This window comes from Macrobrachium nipponense, chromosome 47, assembly GCF_015104395.2.
Source record: "Macrobrachium nipponense isolate FS-2020 chromosome 47, ASM1510439v2, whole genome shotgun sequence".
NCBI classification, from domain to species: domain Eukaryota; kingdom Metazoa; phylum Arthropoda; class Malacostraca; order Decapoda; family Palaemonidae; genus Macrobrachium; species Macrobrachium nipponense.
In genome coordinates this window covers 25,636,811-25,660,561 of record NC_087222.1, presented here as the reverse complement: position 1 = coordinate 25,660,561, position 23,751 = coordinate 25,636,811, and the positions used below count along the sequence as shown (strand labels likewise).

At 37.9% G+C, this 23,751-nt stretch overlaps 2 protein-coding genes and 1 pseudogene across 3 annotated transcripts in view; 1 reads left to right on the top strand and 2 right to left on the bottom strand.

The window, feature by feature from the left end:
* LOC135204790 (uncharacterized) overlaps positions 1-23,751 on the top strand; it is a 75,597-nt gene that overhangs the window by 34,246 nt on the left and 17,600 nt on the right. The gene's annotated exons all lie outside the window — the stretch shown is intronic.
* LOC135204385 (bestrophin-2-like) lies at positions 289-17,970 on the bottom strand (annotated as a pseudogene).
* Positions 21,339-23,745, bottom strand: LOC135204484 (bestrophin-1-like). Its single transcript, XM_064234661.1, has 3 exons — positions 23,550-23,745; positions 22,468-22,701; positions 21,339-21,748 (listed from the first exon to the last, which is right to left on the bottom strand). Exons 1-3 carry the CDS (start codon positions 23,706-23,708, stop codon positions 21,581-21,583), a joined length of 561 nt encoding a protein of 186 aa, XP_064090731.1. The 5' UTR covers positions 23,709-23,745; the 3' UTR covers positions 21,339-21,580.

Genomic DNA, 23,751 nt, shown 5'->3' with positions numbered 1-23,751 from the left:
GCTTAACCTTAGAACCAGAATATGCCACTCAATCCTTTCAATTCTCCAGGGGCTTCTCTCAATCCTCTGCTTCTTATCCTGGCACTCCACGAATCTTCTCTGCTTCTTCTTCTGACGCTCCCCGAATCTTCTCTCAATCCTCTGCTTCTTCTGGCACTCCACCAAAGTTCTCTGAATCCTCTGCTTCTCCTGCCACCCCACGAATCTTTTCTGAATCTTCTGCTTTTCCTGGCACTCACCAATCTCCTCTGAATCCTCTGCTTCTTCTGGCACTCCACCAATTTTCTCTCAATCCTTTGCTTCTCCTGACACTCCACGAATCTTCTCTGAATCCGCTGCTCTTCCTGGCACTCCACCAATCTTCTCTGTATCCAATGCTTCGAATCCTGGCACTCCACCAATCCTCTCATTTTCCTTTCCCTTTCAGGAATCAATAAAACTCTTACAAAACATTTTATACTTATTTCCCTCTAACTTTCATTTCTTTTTTTCAACGATTAACAAAGCAAACTTATTACATATAAACATCAAACCTTCCATATAGTAGAGTTCAAAACTTTCATGAAATACAAACCTTTAGTTTTCTCAAAGATAAAATAAAATATTGCAGTTCACTTCTAAAATCTATTGCAAACTAAGATCAATTGTAACAGATGGATTTATGAAAGAAGTCCTTTAAATTCGAGTTAAACTCGAATTATGTAAATAACAAAATTTGCTTCAAAAATTTATTGTGTAAATGAAAATCGCAGTTTGTAAATAAACTTTATTGATTTAAATAAAAAAAACTTTCCATACAACAAACATTCTCCTCAAATTTTTAACATCTGATCCCTCTTCGCAAGGCCAGCTTAGACTTGGTCGCGCCATTCCTTGAAGATGGACAGCTGCTTCTTCATTTTCCAGTTGTCCTTCTCCAGGCATCTGTAATTCCCCTGCAGGTTCTTGAGCTGGCAAACCAATTTCTCCTTCGCTCCTCGCAGCTGTCGAACCTCATCTTCCAACTGGTCGTTCCGTTCGCCCTGGACACCGGTCTTCCTATCCAGCGACTTGAAGCGATGATTCCCTTCCTCTAGAAGGCACCTGAGCTCGTTTCTCTTCAGTTTCGCAACCTGAACTTCACAATGGAGTCCACACGTTTCCTTCGTGAGGTCTTCCACTTCCTTCTGTAGGAGCTGGAACCTGACCTCGGCGTCTTTCCTGTCGGATTAGCGCTTTTCGGTCGCGTCTTTTCGTTCCTGGACGAGCCTCGCCATCCGCTCCGCTTCTTCGGTCTATATCTCCAGGTCCTTCTTCTTCTGTCGTAGCAGTTTCTCTTCCCTCTCAACCTGGCAGTTTGCCTCTGGCAACTGCACTGTCGGTTTCCTTATCCTCTCACATAGGGCATCGTTTCTCTGCCCAATCTCCTTTGTGTAATCCATCAACTGCAGATTTTCTTCTGTGTCTTGAGAATCTTGTCTTCCGGCTGCTGTTTTTCCATCTTCACTTGATCGTTCTCCTTCAGAAACAACGTCTCACCTTCGAATAAGTGGGCCTTTTCTTGCCAGGCCTGTTGTTGCAACACCTCCTGAGTTATCTGGATCACACGAGTGCTTTCTTCCTTTCCGCCCGCCCTCTGAATCTCTTCATTGTAGTCAAGTCTCTGTTGCAGCTGAAAAATTATCCTGTCCAAGTTCACCTGCTGCTCTCTCTGGTACTGGATGGTGTCTCGCTAGGCCGAAATTCTCTCGTTCACTTCCATTTCCTTGGGCTGTTCAACCTCACCAGTGAATAGGCAGCCTATAAACAACGTGACTATCCATGCGTTAGACTTCTCTCCGTATTTCAAATAACATCTAGACAACAACGTCACACAACAGCTGCTGCCAAGGCCAGGTAAGGAGGCCACATTTTCTTCAAACTGGAATACCCAGTTCATATACTCTCCTCTATATCTCTCGCTTTTTCCTTGATTTTCAATATTTCACAAGAGATGTTTCGATTTATCGAAATATAGCAGGAAACATTCTGAAAGATTTCTAATCATGCCTTGTTTCTAGGTGTTATAAATTGCTGCAATATATTCTCTCTCTCTCTCATCTCTCTCTTCTCTCTCTCTCTCGGTCTCTCTCTACGTCCTTTATTTGCCTTTTTGTCTACAAGAAAAACTCTCTCTCTCTCTCTCTCTCTCTCTCTCTCTCTCTCTTCTCTCTCTCTCTCTCTCTCTGTCTACGTCCTTTATTTCCTTTGCTGTCTACAAGAAAAACAATACTACCTACAGGCGGGCAATTGGAACTGAGCAAAAAATGACCATTTTTTCTAGGCTACGTTTTATTTTTATTGAAATTTCTTACTAATAAAACTAAAAGATATCATTCTAAATGAATTAGCCGAGACATCAAGAGAAATAATATATATTATATATAATAATCAACTGCTCAACCATAATGAATTTCAAAACTTTAGGTAAGTTTAAGATTTTAAATCATATCATATGCATACAAAGAATAGGTAAAACGAAATTTAATTATACTAGATTTTGTCCTATATAAAAGTGAAAATCAGGTTATAAAGGAGCACAATTTTATTAGAGTAATACTTTATTCGTAAATTGAAATCCATATAAAAATAAAGTAGAAATTCCTAACAACAACCCATTTCTATATAAGGCAAGCGACGCATTTGGTGTGAACGGATCGTTAGACACAAATGTAAATAATACTGTTTAATAAGGATTGATAATGACACAATTAAATACTGGGCCTCTCAAAGATGTGTACGAAGAAACTGTTGCAATTTAAAAACAATTACAGAGTCAATAATGTCGTCAAATAATAAATACAACAATGAAAACGACATGACATGTAAGGTTAAGAAAATGTATTGCAGAAGCGTGCTTGATAAAGAAAAAAAAATATCTGCGTAAAACACGTGCCAGGGAAATCAAAAACATAACCACACTTCTGTTACATAATACAAACTGTAGATTCCATACCTGATCATCTGTGTGAGATCACAGATGCAGAACGAGGTTGGACATCCTACTCTTGTATATTATCATACTAATAATAATGATATATTTTTGACACTAGCTCACGTGTTTTTAGTTATGTTCCTTCTACTTGATTACCAGTTAATGCTAATGTTTTGGAAGATCATGCATATTTCAAAGGTTTAAGAAAGTGAAAAAGTAATATTTATAGTATCTCAAAAATTAAAATGAAAAAAAGAAAAAAGTTATATTGGTTCAAAGTTATCTGCCAGATTGTCGGAAAAATTTTTTATGGATTTTTAGTTTAACATTTCGTCAAACTGAAATAAGACTTAAATTTTGAATACAGAAGCTTTGTAAATATCACTACTTTTTATTTCTTATCATGAAATAAAGGAAATTACAAAACGCGCTTCATTCCAAGAAGAAAAGGAACGGAAAAACAGATTAGGCAATAAAGTTGAGAGAGAATAAGAGCACAGCAGTTAAGAAACTAAGGCTGGAATATTAAAAGGGGGGTCCAAAAGGTTGAAGAAATAAGCCCAGATAGAATTAGTGGAGCTAAAAGCTGCAACCTACGAATGGCCATATACTAGGCAACTTAACTCGCCAATGCAAAGGTAGAAGCTAGTGGTTCCTAACCCTCCCTAAGACAGGAAATGGTCAGGGAACGGAAGGACAGGAGAGACAGTTAAATTCCTACAAGAACATATTAACTCTTTTACACATTGAATTATCTGTAACTACATCGGCACTAGAAAACTACTTTGCTTCTTGAAACACAGAAATTGAGTTCAGTTATTTTCTATTACGATGCACATTGAAAACAAGGATGAAAATATCCTTAAGAAAAGAAATATAGTAAAATTGATAATAACTGATATTTTGCAACTGACCTGGTGCTAGGAAGAAAATAAGGACACGAGGCTGCTTCACACCCATAATCTAGAAAAGAAACTTCTTATAATAAGTTATCTCTCTCTCTCTCTCTTTCTCTTTATCTAATAACTTATCTTTGTCTGTTTATATTCTGTGGTTCTTGTCTTTCTTTTCCACCAAATATGAACTGTTATATTGGTGAAAGTTATCCTATATTTCATGTTGTTTTAGTTACTAACATTTAGTAAATGAAGAAAATATATATAGCCGTAATTTTTTTAGTGTTATTGCCCACCTCCTCTATGGAGTTGGCACAATCATGAATTGTACAAGTTGATTTAGACTGTATCTGTGTGTATGGTTGTGCTACCTCAATAAAGAAAGTGAACTGAAAATTTTGTGCTAATTTGCTGATATAGATGTTATATATATATATATATATATATATATATTATATATATATATATATATATATATATATATATAAAGAGGTGGCTTGCTGCTTACCAGACACACCACCGTTAACACTGTTGGTGAAAGTTTTGTATCGATCTCGTGGACAGTCATGTCCGTATATAAGATTTAATAATCTATAGGAAATGCTATTTCATAAATACTGAGTTCCTAAGCACTTTAGTTTCATATTTATCTCGCATATTTCCTTAAATGCACATTTTACACTTAAACCCAGTATCGTCAACAACAAAATGTTTACGACCACTCTCTTAATTAACGTTAATAGATTATGGAATAATTTACTCTATGCTCGAGAAAAATACCTCCTGCCCACTCCTCCTTCCTTGGCCTGACGGCGCGACATCTATTGGATGCTCCGTTAGTTACTTGTCAACTGCTTCGGGGTTTCATAATCGCGGATTCGTGTTCACTCTGGATCAGCGGAGTACGTGACTCGCTGCTGACATCAGTTAATTGTGAAGCCCACTCTCCCAGTAGCTAAGAAATGCACTAATAAACGAATTTTACTTTTGCAACAAAAGCCAGGAAATTACAGTTATCAGGATGACTCGAGTCCTTCAAGAAAACCTACTTGTTCATGTAACAGTAAGACAAACCTTTCTTACACTTACTTCAGAATGCTTATAGATTCACAAACTAAATATTCCCTTTCAAACTCCCGTTAAATGATAACTTTTGAGTCTACTTACATACTTAAGATACCACTGTCAACAATATCCAAACTGCCTTTAAAGCAGCATTTTGAATTAGAGTTAACTTACATATGTTTCAATTCGAGCAATAATCAATTAAATTTACCAAGAATACCAGTCAGTCAAGCAGTGCTATATTCCCCTTTACGTAACAATTTAAATTAAAGTTTACTTATTAAAATATCTATCAAGAAAAACTATTATCAACAATGTCACACTACTTCAATGTAAAATGTCTAATCTGGAATCTTAGAGGCCAGCAGTATTTTGAAATATGGAGAGATGCCATAACCATAAAGCTCTTGATACAATAGTGCACAACAATTCTTGAAAATATTGACTTTTAATTCAAGTTGATAGAAGGTCAGACTACAAAATTATTGAAGTGCGATATAATTAGAGTAGGTTGGTTAAAATTTAGGGACAATATTCTTTAAAAATAGGTATACTTTTTTTTTTTAATTTTTTTAAAGAATAGTTGTCCTTTATGCAAGTTCTGTGGTATCTTGAAAATTGTTTAGGAAATTCTTGTTACAGTTTTCTTAGCTATTTGATTCATTTTCAAACGCACCATTGCATGATTAGAGGTTGGTTGTTGAGACTATATTACATGACTGAGTTTCATATGTAGAATTCAATATTGATTGGACTAGTTTTATGGCATATTAATTGATATTAAGGTAATTATAATTTCAGTGATTACAACCCATTGTTGCACCAACACTTCATTATTAAAAGTTCACACTAATGCCAACTTGGTGCACAATCATGTCAGTTGTTATGTAATGCAATTAGAATTTAAAATTAATGTATAGTATACCATATCTTGTTAAAACCTTTTGGTTTCAATTATTTCGATTGTGTAAACTTCAATGGGCAAAGCAATTATGCAGGAATACCAATTGTCCAACCTAGGTAGCTTGACACAATGTTGATTTCAAACTCATAGACAGGAGAATTGTGGGTATTTTCAAATTGAAGGCTTCCAGATGTGTGCATATTATGGACTGTGAGGAAATAGTAATATTGATAGAAGCTCCTCTGCAGATTTAAGCTTGAAACTAAAGGCTGGGCTCTCACAACTCAATGTCTATCGGACCATACTTGCAACGTTTAAAATCCTTATTTAAAATTTTGTTTTTTAATTTTACACCCACAGATCTTGGGGAAAATAGTCTTCGTGTTAACCGTGGCCTTTCCTCTTCAAAAGAATTAAATCTGCATCTTTCATGTCTCTAATTTCCCCAATACAGGTGGCTAACTACATGTTTCTAGCATTACGTAGTAAGCAGTGTCTCCAAGGAGGTGATGGCTCTAACTATGTTTACCTGAACCTTGGCTATGTGTGTACTCTCTTTATTCTAAGATTCCAGTTCCTTAACTGCCCTTATAAGGGCTCTTATCACCCATTTTGCTGCATTTAACAAAATTTTAGAAGTCCACATCAGTACCAGAAAAAGTTTGATGTACAGGGGATTTGTACCAAAATTAAAGATTGGCCTGCATTTTTTTTTATTTTCTGTGATGCGCTCAGCATTTGTACTGAATTGAAGAGTCAGTATGTGTAATTTTTAAACTGGTTGCAATGTGAGGGACATCTGTACTGAATTAACATAAAGGCTTGCATTATAACTATAGTCCTTTTTGCTTTGCTAGCCATCTGCTCATATTGAACTACTACTAATAATAAAGGTTTTTGCAATTAATGAGTAGGGTGCATTACCAATAAGTTAACCATTGGAATACTTGGAGGATTCAGGTTAACAAAGAAAGGTTGGTAAAGCTTTTGCAAGTCTCAAACTATTGAATTTTCATGCATAGGTTGTAGCCAGGCTCAAACAGCAATAAAATGATAATGATGTTAATATTTAATTAAGCTGTGGACCCTTTTATTGTAATTTTCTCAGAAACTCTCGGTAAGCAGAATTTTCAGTTGACATATAAAGTCCTTATAAGATCTCAGTTTGTATTGTTATTAATGCCTTCATCTTTTCAGGAGAATGTCGACAGCTTGCGAACATAGAGAGGAAAAATTGAATTGACACTAACCTCGTACTTAGAACTCCACAAGAAGAGCATTTACACCAAGAGTTGGCCATATGTTTACCGATCATGTTAAACGTTGCTAATGACACACGTGAAACAGAAAAGTGTCCCATTAGCATCGTGTGAGGAAAGTCATGATGGATACTTAGACGTAAAAATCTTACCTTCATTAACTATATAACTAGGATAAGTCTAAATGTTCAGTATTGATTAAACATTCTATCAGGGTCATAAGTAGTACTGACCATACATTAGTCTATCAGGGTCGTGTGAGTACCTGTTGCCCTAAAGTCAGGTCATGTTCATTTTTACATCCAGTAATTTCCAAGTAGGAACAATAATCAGCCCAGCATGATTCAGGATACATACCCTTTTACTAGTAGTATTTTGTATTACTCGATTGTCAGCTGTGGGTTCAGTATATTTCACACTAAATATTTTAAATACATTTTAATTCTAGTTTACTGTCAGCTATGCAGTAGTATAGTTAGACTATTTTGTATCTGGCAATCTAGTATGTTTTAGGATAGTATAATTTGTCAGATAACTTTTTTTTTTTTTTTTTTTTTTTTTTTTTTTTGAGGACACACTCACCTAGACAGCTTACTCTTGATAAGCGCCTCAGTGGCGTGGTTGGTATGGTGTTTGTGACCCACCTCGGTGGTGCGCGGGTTCGATTCTCGGCCATTCCATTGAGGAGTGAGAGTATGTATATCTGGTGATAGAGTTACTCTCGACGTGGTTCGGAAGTCACGTAAAGCCAGTTGGTCCCGTTGCTGAATAACCACTGGTTCCATGCAACGTAAAAGCACCCTACAAACAAACAAACTTACTCTTAATGCTCAGTATCCTGTAGGTCATGTTCAGTGTATATGCATCGCGGTACAAAGATTTTTTTTCCACGTGTCCATGTAATTGCAATTATCTATTCCCGTTTTCTATCATTTTCCTGAAGCCCATATATGACTCAATCAAAAAGTCAGTTCATTACTCCAGAGAATAGATTTTATGAATACTGTGAAGCATTTTATTTTATGGGTAATCAGTATAGTTAGGGATTGTATTGTGGAGTTAAACCTTATGAGGTATTAACCTTTTGGCAATAGTTAATATTTTCAGTTAAAGTACAAGTGATTTGTGACAGTTTTTCCCAATGAGTTTAATAGTTAGTTCCACTAACCTCCATGAAAGTAAGGACTTGAATTTGAAGCATCTCAGATACTCCATGTAGCCTCATTCCATAATTTGTTTGAGTAACTCATTTGCATCCGAGTTCCTTCAGGAGATCTTTTAGAGCGAAATTCTCAATAGGCTCTAGATCTCAATATACAGAAGGCATATCACAACCTGAAGTATTTACACGTACACAGTGGTACTTCGTTTGTCGAACGTTTCATATGTCGAACTTTCTGTTTTTTCGAACAAAATTTTCGAGAAAATTTTTGTGTGCGTTTGTCGAACAAATGGTCGTACTTCGAACTGACTAATCATCTAGTTTATACTTGTATTCCGACGGGCTACTGGGTCTTACAAGTAAAACTTGTATTAATTTACTTTTTCACTTACATATATAGTTTAATGATAACAATATTCGACAAAATACATTAAAGTATAGAGCATTTAATATAAAATTTAGTTTTCAATATAACATTTAGCATAAAAGATGTATAATATCGTACGTAACCGCAGTGACGTCACGTTCAGCTGGCTTGAGGAACGAGGTAGCGTTGATATGTTGAGGAGAGAAGGAGAAGAGAGAGTAAAGATATTACTGTATGTATGTAAAAGCAATAACAATTCACATAAAAAAGGGAATTTCTCAATAATTTAATGTCGTGATAAAATATGAAAACAATCAAATGCAATAAAGAAAAATAGTCTTAATTGAGACAGTGTTCAGTGCGGCGAGTGAGACGGTCTAGTTGAACAAAATTAACAAAATAGTAAATGAAAGGACAAAGCTTTTCACAATAAAATTTAGCACGAATGATTAACAAAAATTATTCGTCATTACAGTGATACGCAGCTAACTTGAGGTAGAGGGAAGTAGCGTTAATATTTTTTAGGAATAATGAATGAATGACTTAAGTTATCATGCGTCGTGGTATTGTTGAGGAGAGAAGAAGAGGCAGTCAAATCTTTACTATAAAGCTTATGGCACCAATCTTTGTCATCTTTCTTTGTTACTTTTGCTCCAAATGTTCCAGTTGTGGAAACTTGCGAGCAATGAACCCGCCAACATATAGCAAACCCTATTCTTATTCTTCTTTTTCTATGGCATCCTCCCATGTTTGTTCTTCAACTTCCTGGTCTTTGAGTCATCATTTTGATCATCCTTATTAAATACTGGTAAGCTAAATAAAATGGCTGATATACTGGGTTCTTTCTGAAGGGAATACTTCGTCTTGGAATGATGCTTCTTGCTTGTCAGGGACGTGGGAAAATGAGGCGGATGTTACATTTTCACTGTGCAGGTTTAAACGTTGCTCGTTGAGCTTACAAGTGTGCTGTCTTTTCCTAAAAGGTGGACTCTGACGACGATGTTTAAATGGAACCAAAAAGTGCCCCAACCCAGCCTGATTTAGTCTGTAATTTAGAGTATACGTCATGCCAAGTTTTTGTTTTGCCATTTTCAGCAAGTTAGACAAAGGGAAGAGCATTGTACTTTTCTTCACTTTCATTTCTCTAGCGGTTCTATTCATGTCTTGATATTTTGTCTTGCAATTATAGGTTTAGTCACGTAAGCATTTCTTGGCAGTAAAGAATAAAACGGATCAAAACTCTCTATCAACAAACCGAATGAAATGGCTTGTAAATTTCCAGCCCTTCTCTTCAAACACTCTTGGTTGTCGAAGTGATCAAAAGATTTATAAGTACTTTTGGACAGCAGTTGCACGGCAAGTTTAACTTTCATTCGTTGCATACCTATAATAACATTGATGTTTTTCAGAAAGTTTATAAGCTGCCGAAGATCACTTCATTCCTCTTTAGTAGCTCTCTAACTGGACCATTGCGAGCGTACGCACTACATACAGTTGCCTTAAAGTGTTCCTTTACCAGAATCCCCCCCTCATGTTTCATGAAAATGGTCTGGTAACACAGCAATGAAGCCTCTCTGACTTGTAACGACAAACGTGAATGGTTGAGAATATGAATTCCAATGCTCATATCTTCTAATCACTACTGAGACAATGTGTTAAATGATATTAATGATATAAGAATAATAGTTTAAAGTACCAGTGAATTAAGTTGTTAAATATATAGAAAAATCGTACACTAGTAACATGATAATAAAAATAGCAATGGTGAAAATCATATTCAGTCCTTATTAATCGTCAACCTTTGTTCCGCTCAGGTGTGGCTGCTGCAGGCGCTTGCTGGGATCCATACCTTTTGTCATGGTAGATCAATTATTTAGTGTCAATTTCACACCCTCACCAATATCGCTGTGTCTTCGTGGACGGCGACAGCTTAGCGACATTATACCTGCCACACGCTAAGTTGGCGGTGATGCCCCGCCCCATTGCTAAAGCGAATGGTGGTAATTGGATTACAGATCGCAACAATTCGTGTGGCTATTCATTTGAGTGTGTTGAAGGTGCTTGAAATGACTAATTCAGGTTCTTTTTATTGTAGAAGTTAATTATACTCTTTTAAAAAAATGAAAATGTATGTTAAATGATGAAAACGTTTGAGAACTTTGAGAAAACTATCACTAAAGTATAAACTCATATAGTCAAAGTCAAGTATTTTACACGATTTCGAATGCACTCTGATTCATTTATCTTCAATATCCCGAAATATATATGAAACTGGTCAGAATCATGTATATTGTAAAGGCCATTTAAATACGGAGATGCTATATAGAATGAATATAGTAGTCCTCGTGTCCAAATAACATACTTAATGGTTAGAAAAACATGCGCCTTATCTAGTCAGGCAGAATGATCACTAAAATAGCCAGTTACTGTAATTGGCGGGAATTTCAAACGCAGTTGTTAACCGAGCTAACATTGAAAAAAGAGGGTCAGGATAATACAAAGCTGCAATTACTGAACTAGGCACAATGCCTCTTAAACATGAAAAAGAATGAACAGCAATTATAATGGCATGTCGCCAACTGAACTATGTGTTCCCTTCAAGGTTAGGTTGGTGCTCATTTTCACACATAAAAAAACGAATCAAATTCAGTTTCAATTAAAATTTTATTAAAAATAAAAAATTAATGGACAAGGATGCAAAAATAGCAAAAATGAATCTTGGATTAATTGAACTGACAAATCCACAGGATCATAAATAGTCGACAAATTCGAGACTGAAGCGACAAGAAATCCAGTCACGAATCCCACGAGACGAAGGCTGAAATGAAAACTCATATCGACTGCAACCTTTTTCTTTTTATCCACTCTTGGGTTTGGTATATAAAGGACCATCAGGTGGTTAAGGTGTGTTGTTACTCGGATGACTCGAGTTGAATACCAGCCAGAGAAATTTCCATCTAGGCTACTATGGTGAGAATGGTAGGGGTGGGTTATGCGTGACAAACTGGATACATTAGTTCCTTTACACATCTGGTGGTCAATAATATTTCCCAAAGCCTTCCATATCGTAACCTGGCCATGGCTATCATAATCGCCTCCCTTTATGAAATTATATTTATAGGTCTTGGTATTTGCGGTTTATAATTTCATACTTTGTAAGTAGATGGGTTTTGTGTACATCCAACCGTATTTCCATTCAAATAACGCCCCCCCCCATTCTGAAATTGAAACCTGATAATGATCTACATGAACAAAAGTTTGATCCAAGTAAACCCCTGCACAACCGCACCAATGAATGAGAAAAGGTTGACGATTATGGGTTAATAAGGAATATGAATTTTCACCACGCTTATTTTTATTGTTCTGTCACTATACTATTTTTCTATTTGTTTAATTAACATCGACTCAGTTTCACTGGTATTGTGAAATATTATTCGTATATCATTAACATATTGTCTACAGTAGTGATTAGAAAATATGAACATTGGCATCCAATAGTTCGACCATTCACATCAGTAGTTACAAGACAAACAGGCTTCATTGCTGTGTTACCAGACCATTATCATGTAACAGAAGGGGACGGGGTAAAGGAACACTTTGAGGCAACTGTACCATCCGACAATATGAATCCATGGTCAAGAGAATTATTTCTAAAAAGCTTAAGTAGATGTAGAGTATTCGCAAACCCGTTACGTATAGCATTTGCTGTTGTCCATTGGATTAATAAAGGACCTTCCTCGTGGTAGCCTAAGGCGAGGTTTGAGTTGAACGTCATACTCTCGACCTGGCAGAAGCTTATTTTGGGTCAGCGCTGACAAGACCTCCTATACTCTTTGGACCTTGAGTTGAACAATATTAACAAAATAGTAAATGAAAGAACAAAGCTTTTCACATAAATCTTAGACAAATGATTAACAAAATCATTCGTCATTGCGGTGATACATAGCTAACTTGAGGTAGATGGTGGTAGCGTTTGTAATTTTTAGGTATAATTAATGAATGATTTTTAAGTTATCGTGTGTCGTGGTATTGTTGAGGAGAGAAGAGACAGTGAAATCCTTACTATAATAGTACGTAAAGCAGTACCAATTCACATAAAAAATATTTCACAATAAATTTAACATGATGATAAAACATTGGAAAACAAATGCAACACTGCAAAAAAAAAAAAAAAAAAAAAAAAAAAAAAAAAACGCAAGCTCGAGTCAGTGTTCGGTGCGCTGAGAGAGACTTATTAGCTGATCTGGGATGATTATTCGCCCATCTCTTTCGCTTACACTCGATCTGCCCAAATCACTTTTAGTTTTTGTTACGGTAAAATACCAATCTAGTGATAATTGCTTTTTACGATATTTTACTACTGTCAAAAGTAACTCAGCTCTGTAATAAAACTAACTGGCGCCGCTTTCAGCTTCTGGCCTGATGCCATCGATTGTTTGTTGAAGCGGCTTCCTTGTGAAAACTTATTTATTTCTCATTCCTTGTTTTTCTTGCATTCTTGAATTATTACTTATATGTTTTGCCAAATCATCACGTTTGTTTTAAAAGTCTGCCGTTTGCCAACAATAAGTTTGTTTATTTATTGTGGCATAATTAATCTATTTTCGTGCACTTAAGAAACCAAGTGTAAACACGCCGATTACTCTCTTTCTCCCTCTCTCTCAGGACGCAATCGGATACACACACACTATTGATTCCTTTAATTATCTTTGTACCTAATGTGAATTAAAAAAAAAAATTTATTTTGTTATCAACATTTGCATACTGCAATCAAATCGGTTTGCTCTAAAGGGTTTCCTGTCTCTCTCCCTCCATCCCCCAGCCGGCTAGCGCCATTCGTACCAAACAGTTCGTAAATCGTACACAGGAAAAAATGATGAAAATTTTACTTCATATAACTACAGTTTCATTACTTTACACTCTTGATTTAACTTTTAAACACATTAATAATAGAAAAAATGTGAAAAGGGGGACTTTTTGGGTTGGCTTGAACGAATTAATCCTGATTCGCTTTATTTCTATGGGGATATTTCAAATATTTTCGAACAAATAATAGTACTTCGAACAGCCTTCTGGAACGGATCAAGTTCGAAGTACGAGGTACTACTGTACTTGTAAATTTAGCTTATTTTTTTTATATATACAAAAGCCATATTACAACCTAAAGTATTTACACACATACTTGTAAATTTAGCTTAATAGTTTTTATCTGAACTTTGCTGACAAATGGACTTTTGATTTAGTGTTTAAGCACTTTTGGCGATACTCATAAGATTTGTAAGGAGATTGCCTTGCAAATAATGCTTCTTGCATAATATAAAAATAAAAGAACATTAAAGTTTATTGTTATTTGAACTTCTATTATCTACAGTCAAAATGTCTATCAAGAATATATATATATATATATATATATATATATATATATAATATATATATATATATATATATATATATATATATGTATGTATATATATAAAACCAACTCCCCTATATGTCTTCTGTGCATACACATTAAGAGTTTATTCATAACACCCTCACACTTCAGAGTCCAGAACTAAAGTGAATCCTTCGAAGGTAAGAAGATAGAGGAAGAATTACTTTAGCCAATCAGAGACCTCGAATAAAAAAAAAAAAAAAAACAACTTTTCCATCGCCCTCTCTCATTGTTGGAAGCTTCGTGCGTCGCCTAAGAGCCTTGTAAGCGACCCTGTCATTGGCTGATGGTGTATGAACCGTTTTTTTTTTTTTTTAAGATTTGTAATCCAAGTCATTGATACTTTCATTCATTCATTAAAATCTGATCGTAAAACACGTAAACATATACATATTATAAGCATAATTACTGAGGTGTTTATGTATAGTACATTTAAGTGTTTAGACGCATCTAAACTGTACGTAAGTATATTCATAAGTTATACATAAGTTATCATACATATTCATGGACATATTTACGTATACATGCACGGGTTTAAACGTATGCAAACGTGCAGACTTACGTGTACATATACGCACATAAACACACTTATTAAAGACATATTTAGAAACGTATTCATGTATACAAAAAACGTGTTTAAGTGGTATGTAATGCATCTAAAATACACGCATAAGCACTTGCATGCATATGTATATACGTATGTATACAAATATGGGGAATATATCAGTACAATATACATAGGTCTGTACTGAGAAATTCAGATAGAGTGTCAAAATACTAAAGTTTATCATTTGAAAAAACTAATTTTCTATGAAGGTAAGAAAAGAAAACGTCACAAAATTTATTGGGTTGATTTAATAATAAAATCTGGATTCTTTCCCTCTCTCAGTTACTCTCAGTTGCAGCTGTCGATCGTCTGAAAGGAAGTCGATCTAACGAAGTCTCCAGAGTCGATAAGGCGACTGTTGTGGTCGTGATCCCATTTCCAGGCGGTTCCTGGATGAAGTGAGGCAATTCGCTCTCTTCTGTGTTCCCTAGAAGGTTAGACATCTGGAATAAATGTTTGATGTTAGATTCCAGAAGGGTCAAGCTCAGATAGATCTCGAAGATTCCACACTTTTATGGGGGGCCAAAGGACGATACGATGTCTTATTTGATGTATTTTTAACCTTATAAAAGATATCTATCCATTTCGCTTCATAAATTGGTTGGAATTCTACTCAAACTTACAATTATAAGTGAGGGAACTCATGTACCACTTTTGTGGGTGTACACAGGTTCAAGGAATGTCACTTAACCAAAGTGTCATGGGACTTATGAAGATGGAGGAACAGTAAAACATATACAAATAAAAGATCTCTGTATCCATTTCGCTTCTTAAATTGACTGGAATTCTCCTCAAACTTACAATATAAGTTAGGGAACTCATGGTTACTACTTGGTAAAACAACATGTATGAAAAAAAAATCTACCTTTTAGATGCCTGTCCAAAAGTGGTATAAACTCGAAATCGTGGTCGTCATCCCCGAATGGATTGAGAAGGGCCTCTGCTACCTTGATCAACCAACGTACACCATCAGCTGGAGAATACCGAAAACCGGGAAGTAGATGTCTATGGTGTGGCCATCATACCCCTGTGATGGGTCTAGGATTTGTTTTCCCCCAGGAGGGAGAAACACGTAGAAGGAGTACACGGCGATGGTCACTACCTGCAGGGGTACGAGATGTATAGTTATAATATTGCTATTCCCAGGATGCAAATGATTACTGGAATTGGATATCAAACTTAGGCCAGAGACCAAGAGTTGGGAACTATAATGAGGTCACTCAAAGCTGAAAGTGAAATTGAGAGGAAAAATGGTTTTATTAGTTGTAACAGGAGGAAAACTTCGCTGTTACACTGAGAATTAATTGTTAGGAGATGGCTTAAGAGAGTAAGACGAGAAAAGATGATAGAAAAGGAATTACAGTACAAAAACTGAAAGGGGCTGCAAAGAGCCATAAAGTAATGCCCACAATGCACTGCGTGAGGCACAATGACAGCACTACACTCTCCTACAAGGACGTATGATAACTGATATTGTTCTAATGTGCTTTAGATGAATGTACTGTCAGGGTCTACCTTGGAGTTATAGCAATGTCATATTGAGGCCACCAACAAATTTCGCTCAACTGATGATGATGGAACTAGACTTAACAACGTTCAAAAACATAACAAGGACATTACTGCCTTACCTGTGTATACACCAAGGAATGTTGTGCTCATTCCAGCCCATAAGCTCTCCACATTTACCCCTGACGTTAAGTATGGCTTCCACGATGACCTTCTCAAGCCCGTCCGTGCGTATCCTACCTTCCCTCCTCGCCTTCTCCACTAGCTTGCATGCCCACAAAGTCGGGACGTTAAGCCTTGTGTACCCCGACACGGCTTCCAGGTCCTCGAGAATCTTCAGTTCTGAGTCTGTCAGGTATCCTGTTCAAAACACGGTAGATTTCAGTGGAAAACTGAAGCATTTTTGAGGTGAAAATAAAACAGTAGATGCATAAGTTCATTCATGAGAAGTTGGTAGTTGTTCTGAATGAAAAGTCTGGTCATGGGAGACAATAGGTTTGTGGGAAAAAGTACATAATACATAAGCCTTAGTAGAGGCAGGGAAGGATGACCTAGGAAGGAGTTAGATGGAGAGAGAGAGGAAGGGAAAGGAAAACTGACTACAATTCCCAGCAGAAAGGAGAACGAGAGAATAATACACAAACCTGCACCGGCAAAGTGTTGGAGCGTTGGCAGGCGGTCTTTGACCCCGGGAGATATCATGGAGAAGGTCATGGCGATTGCGAGGTTGACATACCTGAGGACCGTAGTGCGAATCAGCCTAGCCTCGGGGTCCTGTGGGAAGAAAGAAGAAGAGGAAGAAGAAAGAAACAATAGCTTACAAATACGCAGAAGCGCGTACTTCCAGTGAACTAACCTACGCAAGTCCGTTGACCTCACTGACCCTTGATGTACGTTGCGACCAAAATGGCCGTCGTGTCCGGCCAGGGGATACTCTTGTATGTCCCGCACCAACGATCTACGACTAGAGATACGTAGAACCCCAGAACGAACGATACGGGGATCAGATCTCGAAAGCGGGCACACGTCAGGACGAGGTCTTCGAATGTTCTCGGTGTGGAAGGGAGGGTGTGTCGTATGGATCTAGTTTATAAACCTTTCCATCACTTCAGAATATGGTTATTATTGTTTTAAACTAGTAAAACTATCGCCTGAGGTTGGTCTAGATATTTAAGATAGAGGTTCTTATGTACGGGGTTTGCCATACACCAAACTGGAATCCAGGGGTATGGAAACTGATCTGAGTAATTGTGATGCACCTCTTAATGGCGTACAACAAAACCTTCTAGGATAGCTTTAGAAATTGGCAGTCTACGTCATTACCTGAATATGTGGATGCAGGGAGAGATGTGGCACTGACGGGGGAGTTATGTATACGGTTGTTGTTTCTACGCATGGCCCTACATACAAACTGTAGCTGCCTATAGTTCTACGCATAGCCCTACACACACTACTGTAGGTGCCTATAGTTTCTATGCATGGCCCTACATACATACTCTAGGTGTCTATAGTTCTATGCATGGCCCTATATACATACTCTAGGTGCCTATAGTTCTATGCATAGCCCTACATACATAATGTAGGTACCTATAGCCTATGGGAGACCTAAAAAAGAGACTCCTCTAGTATAATGATTCAGGATTTTCTAATGCACCACTATTATACTCACTTCTTCGAGTCTCCTTCGAGGGCCAAGCGATAAATGAGAGAGATGCTGTAGTAAAGGATGAGATAAACAAGAACATCTTGCCACACCATCTGTAGAGCGTTCCGCGCCATCTGTTGAGCAGATATGAAGACTTTTTCTTAGGGGCCATGTTTGGATAAACCTTCCGACAGCCGAAACGACTGGCTGACTTAACCGAGACTTTTTGAGACTTTTTCGTCATTACTACAAAAAGCTAACCTGATCTGATTTTCAGCAGTTGGTCTTATGGAAAGAGTCAGGCGGAACAGCTAAAGTTTGATTGTAATGTGACTGGACCTGATAGAAGTTTGTTCTTTGATGGTACTTGGTGACCTGGTGAAGGGATTTTTGCCTTTAACAATGACATCGAGGAAGAGTCTGATCGTAAAACTGACCTGAGGAGGACTTCTTCTTCAACACTGACCTGAGTAGTAGTTTTCGCGAAGGACCCGAAGCCTCGTTGACTGGCGACCTTCTGTGTTGTACTTCAGCCGTCATTCCCGAAACGCCACAGAAACTTTGTAAACTATTTTTAAAAAATCAAAATATCTATATCTTAAATTCCGCCTGTCGTCAATTTCTATTCATTTGTCCTGAGGTGTTTTCGTAAAATCGACTCGTTGAAGAAAAGTAGATCAGCTTGAGAATCAGTACTTTTTTTGGTTTAAATCTGAACCTGAGAAGAAATACTTTCTCAAAAATTTTGTTTGTCAGCTTCTTCTCCCTCCTGAGAGAGAGAGAGAGAGAGAGAGAAGAGAGAGAGAGAGAGAGAGAGAGAGAGAGAGAGAGAGAGATCCGAGAGGAGGAGAGAGAGAGAATCATGATTTGAATTTGTATGATCGAGTACACCTATTGTTAATTCTCTCTTCTCTCTCTTTCTCATGCAAAAGTTTACAATCATGTCTCCTTCATGTCTGGGCAAGCGAAGGACTCCTTCCTGTCCCCCAAGCATCCTTTAGCCTCGCTTAACAAAAGATCCTTGTACACGAATAATATCACACTTTCCACCCACACTTTCACAGCTGATAAAGACACACTTGTCTAAAAGGAGCCCTGAAATAATACTACTCCACTCTATGTGAATGAGAGTTTAGCAAGACCCTATTATCTATCTGTAGTATCATTGTGAAGGTGTTTCTAGATTTGATAGTTGAGGGCAGCTATGAATTGGATGTGGAACGTAGGCCATAGGCCAAGCACTGGACCAAGCGAGGTCATTCAGCGTTGACACGGAAACTGTCGGTAAAAACAAGTTTGAAAATAACACCTCTACGTAGAGGTTCAGCTATGCGTGTTAGACTCGAGTATATGAAGCCTAAGGATCGTTAATATAAATGGGGGAATAAGCTATGGGACCCCCATAATCTGAGAAAACTTTAGTTCAAGTAATCTCTCCTTAATCCTCATGATCTTATCGCCGTTATGACACCGTGTCAGATCTCCAAGGGTGTCGTCCAGAATATAGGATAAGGATGATAAATTCACATAGTCTTTGTATGTCAGCTGATAAGGAATTATTACCAAGTGAATGCTATCTTTGTCTATTTGTGTGTTTTGTCTGTTATCTGCGATTCACGCTGACTATACTCTTGGGTCAACATAGTCTCCTCAAATCATGTAGGGTTTTATGAATGGAGATACTGGTTCATTTCTTTGAAAATACAGCCCTGATTGGGTTAAGGTAGCTAAAAGTTTGCTTAGAAATGGGCAGAATAGACTGTGTTACCTTCTGATCATTCAGGAATCCACACCGTTTAGATGGTATTTGATTGCAGACGACGGCAGAGTAAGACTGTATCTGTGTACCAAGGAAGATCCCACATTGTCCATGTAACCTTTCTGGGTAACTTGTTACTCCTAAGGCGACTCACGCCACGGAAACAAAGACTCTCAAGATGATAATGACTTTCGAGTTCAGCTCTATTTACACCAGAGCGAAAGATCCAGAAGATGTATCAAGAGCTGAGATTCTGCCAACTTCTGGCAGTACAAGAGTGACTCCCACAACAGCAGGTCAGTTCTTACCTTCTTGGCAAACTTCAGCGGCGCGTTCTCCATATGCTGCCAGATATTGCAGTCTTGGTTTCAGCAGGAATTGCTGTGAAATCACTGTGCTAGTTGAATCCACATTCAAGTCTTGACACAAAGATGTAGATTAACCTTTTGACAAGCTCGCTCACATGCAAAGCCAGCTGATGGTAATACTTCAATCTTTGCAACTGAAAACCGTATTATCAGTTCTTTAGGAATGGCCTTAGCTTCCAATTTTACCCAAAATCAAACAAAATTGGCGTGGAACCTCAACTACAACTGCAGTATGCCAAGAAGAGCTCCTGAACTAAACAATGAAGGGGCTCTGTATGCAGAACCAACACTCATAGAAGATTTTGCCTATATACGAGTTACATACAGCAGACACCACCATAGACGTACAAAATATAAACTATGAACTTCCTTAGGGCTATTTGGAAAAGCCATTACCCACTAAAAGTGTTTGAGGAGAATCACATGAGTTCATACGACAACAGGAACTGGTCTGAAGGATATTGTAATTCAGTTAACTCAGAAAATAATGTGGACTTGTCTTCCCCAGGGAAACTGCATTTAAACACACGAGGTTTTTACCGTTTTAATTTGAGCTTGCTGTATAGACAACATCCATCATCCACCGATCTTGGAAATAATCCCCTTAAGTGATAAAAAAACTTTGAGACATGATTATTTTAATCAGGAATTATCCTGGGATTCCCGCTAAACATAAATATATCGGGCTCTGAAGGAGGTATCTTTTTGGCTATACATATGTTAAAGGAGTCTTTTTTTTTCATTTATAAAAGAATGATTGAAAAGGTGCTATTATGTTTTTATTATCCGTCTTGTTCTCTATTTCGTTTCGATAAGCCTCCCAGGTTATTGAGTCAATGTGATTGCTATTCTAGATAAATAACGTCCCATTCATTTTCTTGTGTAACTTGAAGCGTAAACTTCACACGTCTTGTCATGCATTTCCTCATTTCACTCTTCATTTCGCCGTCACTTCACTTCGACACTTCAACACTTCATGTCACTACAGGCACAGTGTGAATTGTCCGTTTCAATCTTTCCATCTAGACTTGGTATTTATAAATTTAAAATTGACAAGAATCTCTTCAACTCTTGAAAATTGCAGACATTCCTCTCTTAAGACACTCCACCGTTTGATTGTTTGATTGATTGTTTCTGTAGACGTCGCGATAAACAAGATCCATTATATGTAACGAGGGGAAGACACATTGGACAAGCTGAAGAAACTCCTTTCGAAAGATTGAAGACACAGCCATACGAATAGAGTCCATTATTAATATATATGTGTGAGTTTCGACGTCATGCGCAGATAATAGTCACTGAATTGTGATGATTCGTCATACAAATATTATATATTAAATTCACCAACACACACAAGATTCATATGTAGAGTTTTGGGTTCAGCCATCTTTATGAGAACGGTACCAAGGTTGCAAGGCCTTTTTTTTTTCTTTTTTTTTTACGGTAATCTGTAATTGATCACCATTTCATTCAACTCTGCCACTGCTCTGTCGCACATTTCATTTTGGGAATGATCTCCCAGCAAAGTGTTTCTCTCTTCGAGTGTCTCTTGTCAACTGGAGTAAGCTCGACATCTTGTTACTTCTTGGTGGCTTATCCAGGTCCCGAACCACTTCCTACTTCTCGCAGGCTTCTTGTTGACCTTGTTGATCAGGTCAGGCGCTGCTGTCGACCTGCTCCAGGGCATCTGATGCCCCGGCAGTAGCAGCGTTAGGAACCACCACAAATTGGGATGCCTGGTCCTCCTTTTTGGGCTGGCCGTTGCGGTCCGACTCTCGTATGGAAGGAGGGGAGTCATCCGCGCCACAGAGCATGTAGGACATCTGGAAAAGGACACAGAGAAGGAGAGTTATAAACAGTGTTTGAATAGCCATGGCTTCAGCAGCATCCTCATCTGAGAGTATACCTGTTTCAAATTCGGCTGAAGTGCAGTGCTTACAAATTGGCCAAGATATTGCAGATGATGAGGAGATTTTCAGCAAAAGGAGAGAGAGAGAGAGAGAGAGAGATGAGAGAGAGAGAGAGAGAGAGAGAGAGAGAGAGATGAGAGAGAGAGAGAGAGATAATTTAATTTTCAGATGTGGGTGAAAGATGAAAAATTAACATGGTAATTAGATAAACATGATTGAAAATTTACTTGAATTCACACTCACTGTTTGGAAAAAGAAGTTATTTATCAAAGCTAAAAAATGAATAAATAAACACTCATATGAACATTCAAATACTTCATTGAGGAGACCAGCAACAGAAAATCACAAATAAAGATTAGCAAATGAATCGAGAATTACAATTATTATTAATTCAGAGGATGAAACTTATTCCTATGAAACAATCCCACTGACTTGAAATTCAAGATTCCAAAGAATATGATGATTTATTTAATGAATAGATGAATTAATCAATAAGTAAAGATATATTAAAATGGGAGGAGACATAAATAAAGATATATTAAAATGGGAGGAGAACATTCTCCGCAGGGAGACCGTTCCAAAGTCCAGCAGCGCGCGAGGGACGTTAACATCAAACCCTTCATCCTCCTTACCTCCCTGTGCCTTTCCAGCAGAGGGATGAACTCGAAGTCGTGGTCATCATCCCCGAAGGGATTCAGCAGAGCCTCAGCCACCTTGACCCACCCGATGTAGAAGAAGAGCTGCAGGAGGGCGAACATCGGAATGTACAGGTCGATCTCGTGACCCTTCAGGTCCTTCGTGGGATCGAGGTACTGCTCGCCCAGGAGGGAGGAGCCGAAGAACGAGTAGACGGCGATGGTCACCACCTGGAAGTGGAGGGGGCGTTTAATAAGGAGGGTTGTGGATCCCTTGGTTTTGGGAAGGAGCCGTCTTCCAGCCCTTTTTTTGAAGCCATGAACTACAGGTTATGATGAGAATAGTTTATGTAACCGACTGAAAGCTTACAGAGAGAGAGAGAGAGAGAGAGAGAGTATAAAAACAAGTTTATCCAATAGCCATAAAGATTCATAAAACAAAAACCCTTACTCTCCCACCCCACCCATCCACATTCCTGGCAGGAACCATAAATCTCACGACGCGCAGAGGGGGGAGAAGTAATTGAAACCAGACGCTCCCGTTCCCATTTTATGGGAATTCCGACCTCAATTGGCCTGGAATATCGTCTCGCGGAATCGTCACCAATAACTCCCAGGGCAAATTGGCTGCCTGCGAGAGATGTCGGCTCGTATGACGTCACTGGTTGACTGATGATGTTATTGGTTTACTTTCTTGAAAGAAAGGTTGAACTTTTCTCTAGATGGATCTTTCCTATGGTTATCTGTATCTTGAGACTAATTTACCAGATTTTATTCTCAGTTCTTATTGGGTGGTATTATTCCAGCATTCCAGAATAACAAGGAGAAATTATTACACTACCACACGGGCCACTGACTCGAAACTCATCGAGCTAAGAAGGAGAAACTTGAGACTAATTAACCAGTTTCTATTCTCAATTTCTTATTGGGTGGTGTTATTCCAGTACTTCCAGAATAACAAGGAGAATTTCTTACAATACCATAGAGGCCACTGCCACGAAACTCCTGGAGCTTCTAGAGAATATTGTAGTGGTCATTAAGAGTAGGAGAAGAAGAAGAAGAAGATGTCTAGCACTAACCTGTGTGTAGACCAAAGGGATGTTATGGTCGTTCCAGCCCAATATGGCGCCGCACTTCTCTCGGACGGTGTCTATCTCGTTGATGATGTTGTTCTCGATGACGTCACTCCTTATCCTGCCGTCCAGCCTGGCCTGCTCCACCATCCTGGTGGCCCACATAACTGGAATCCAGGCCTTGTGGACCTTCGTCTTCTTTTCCAGG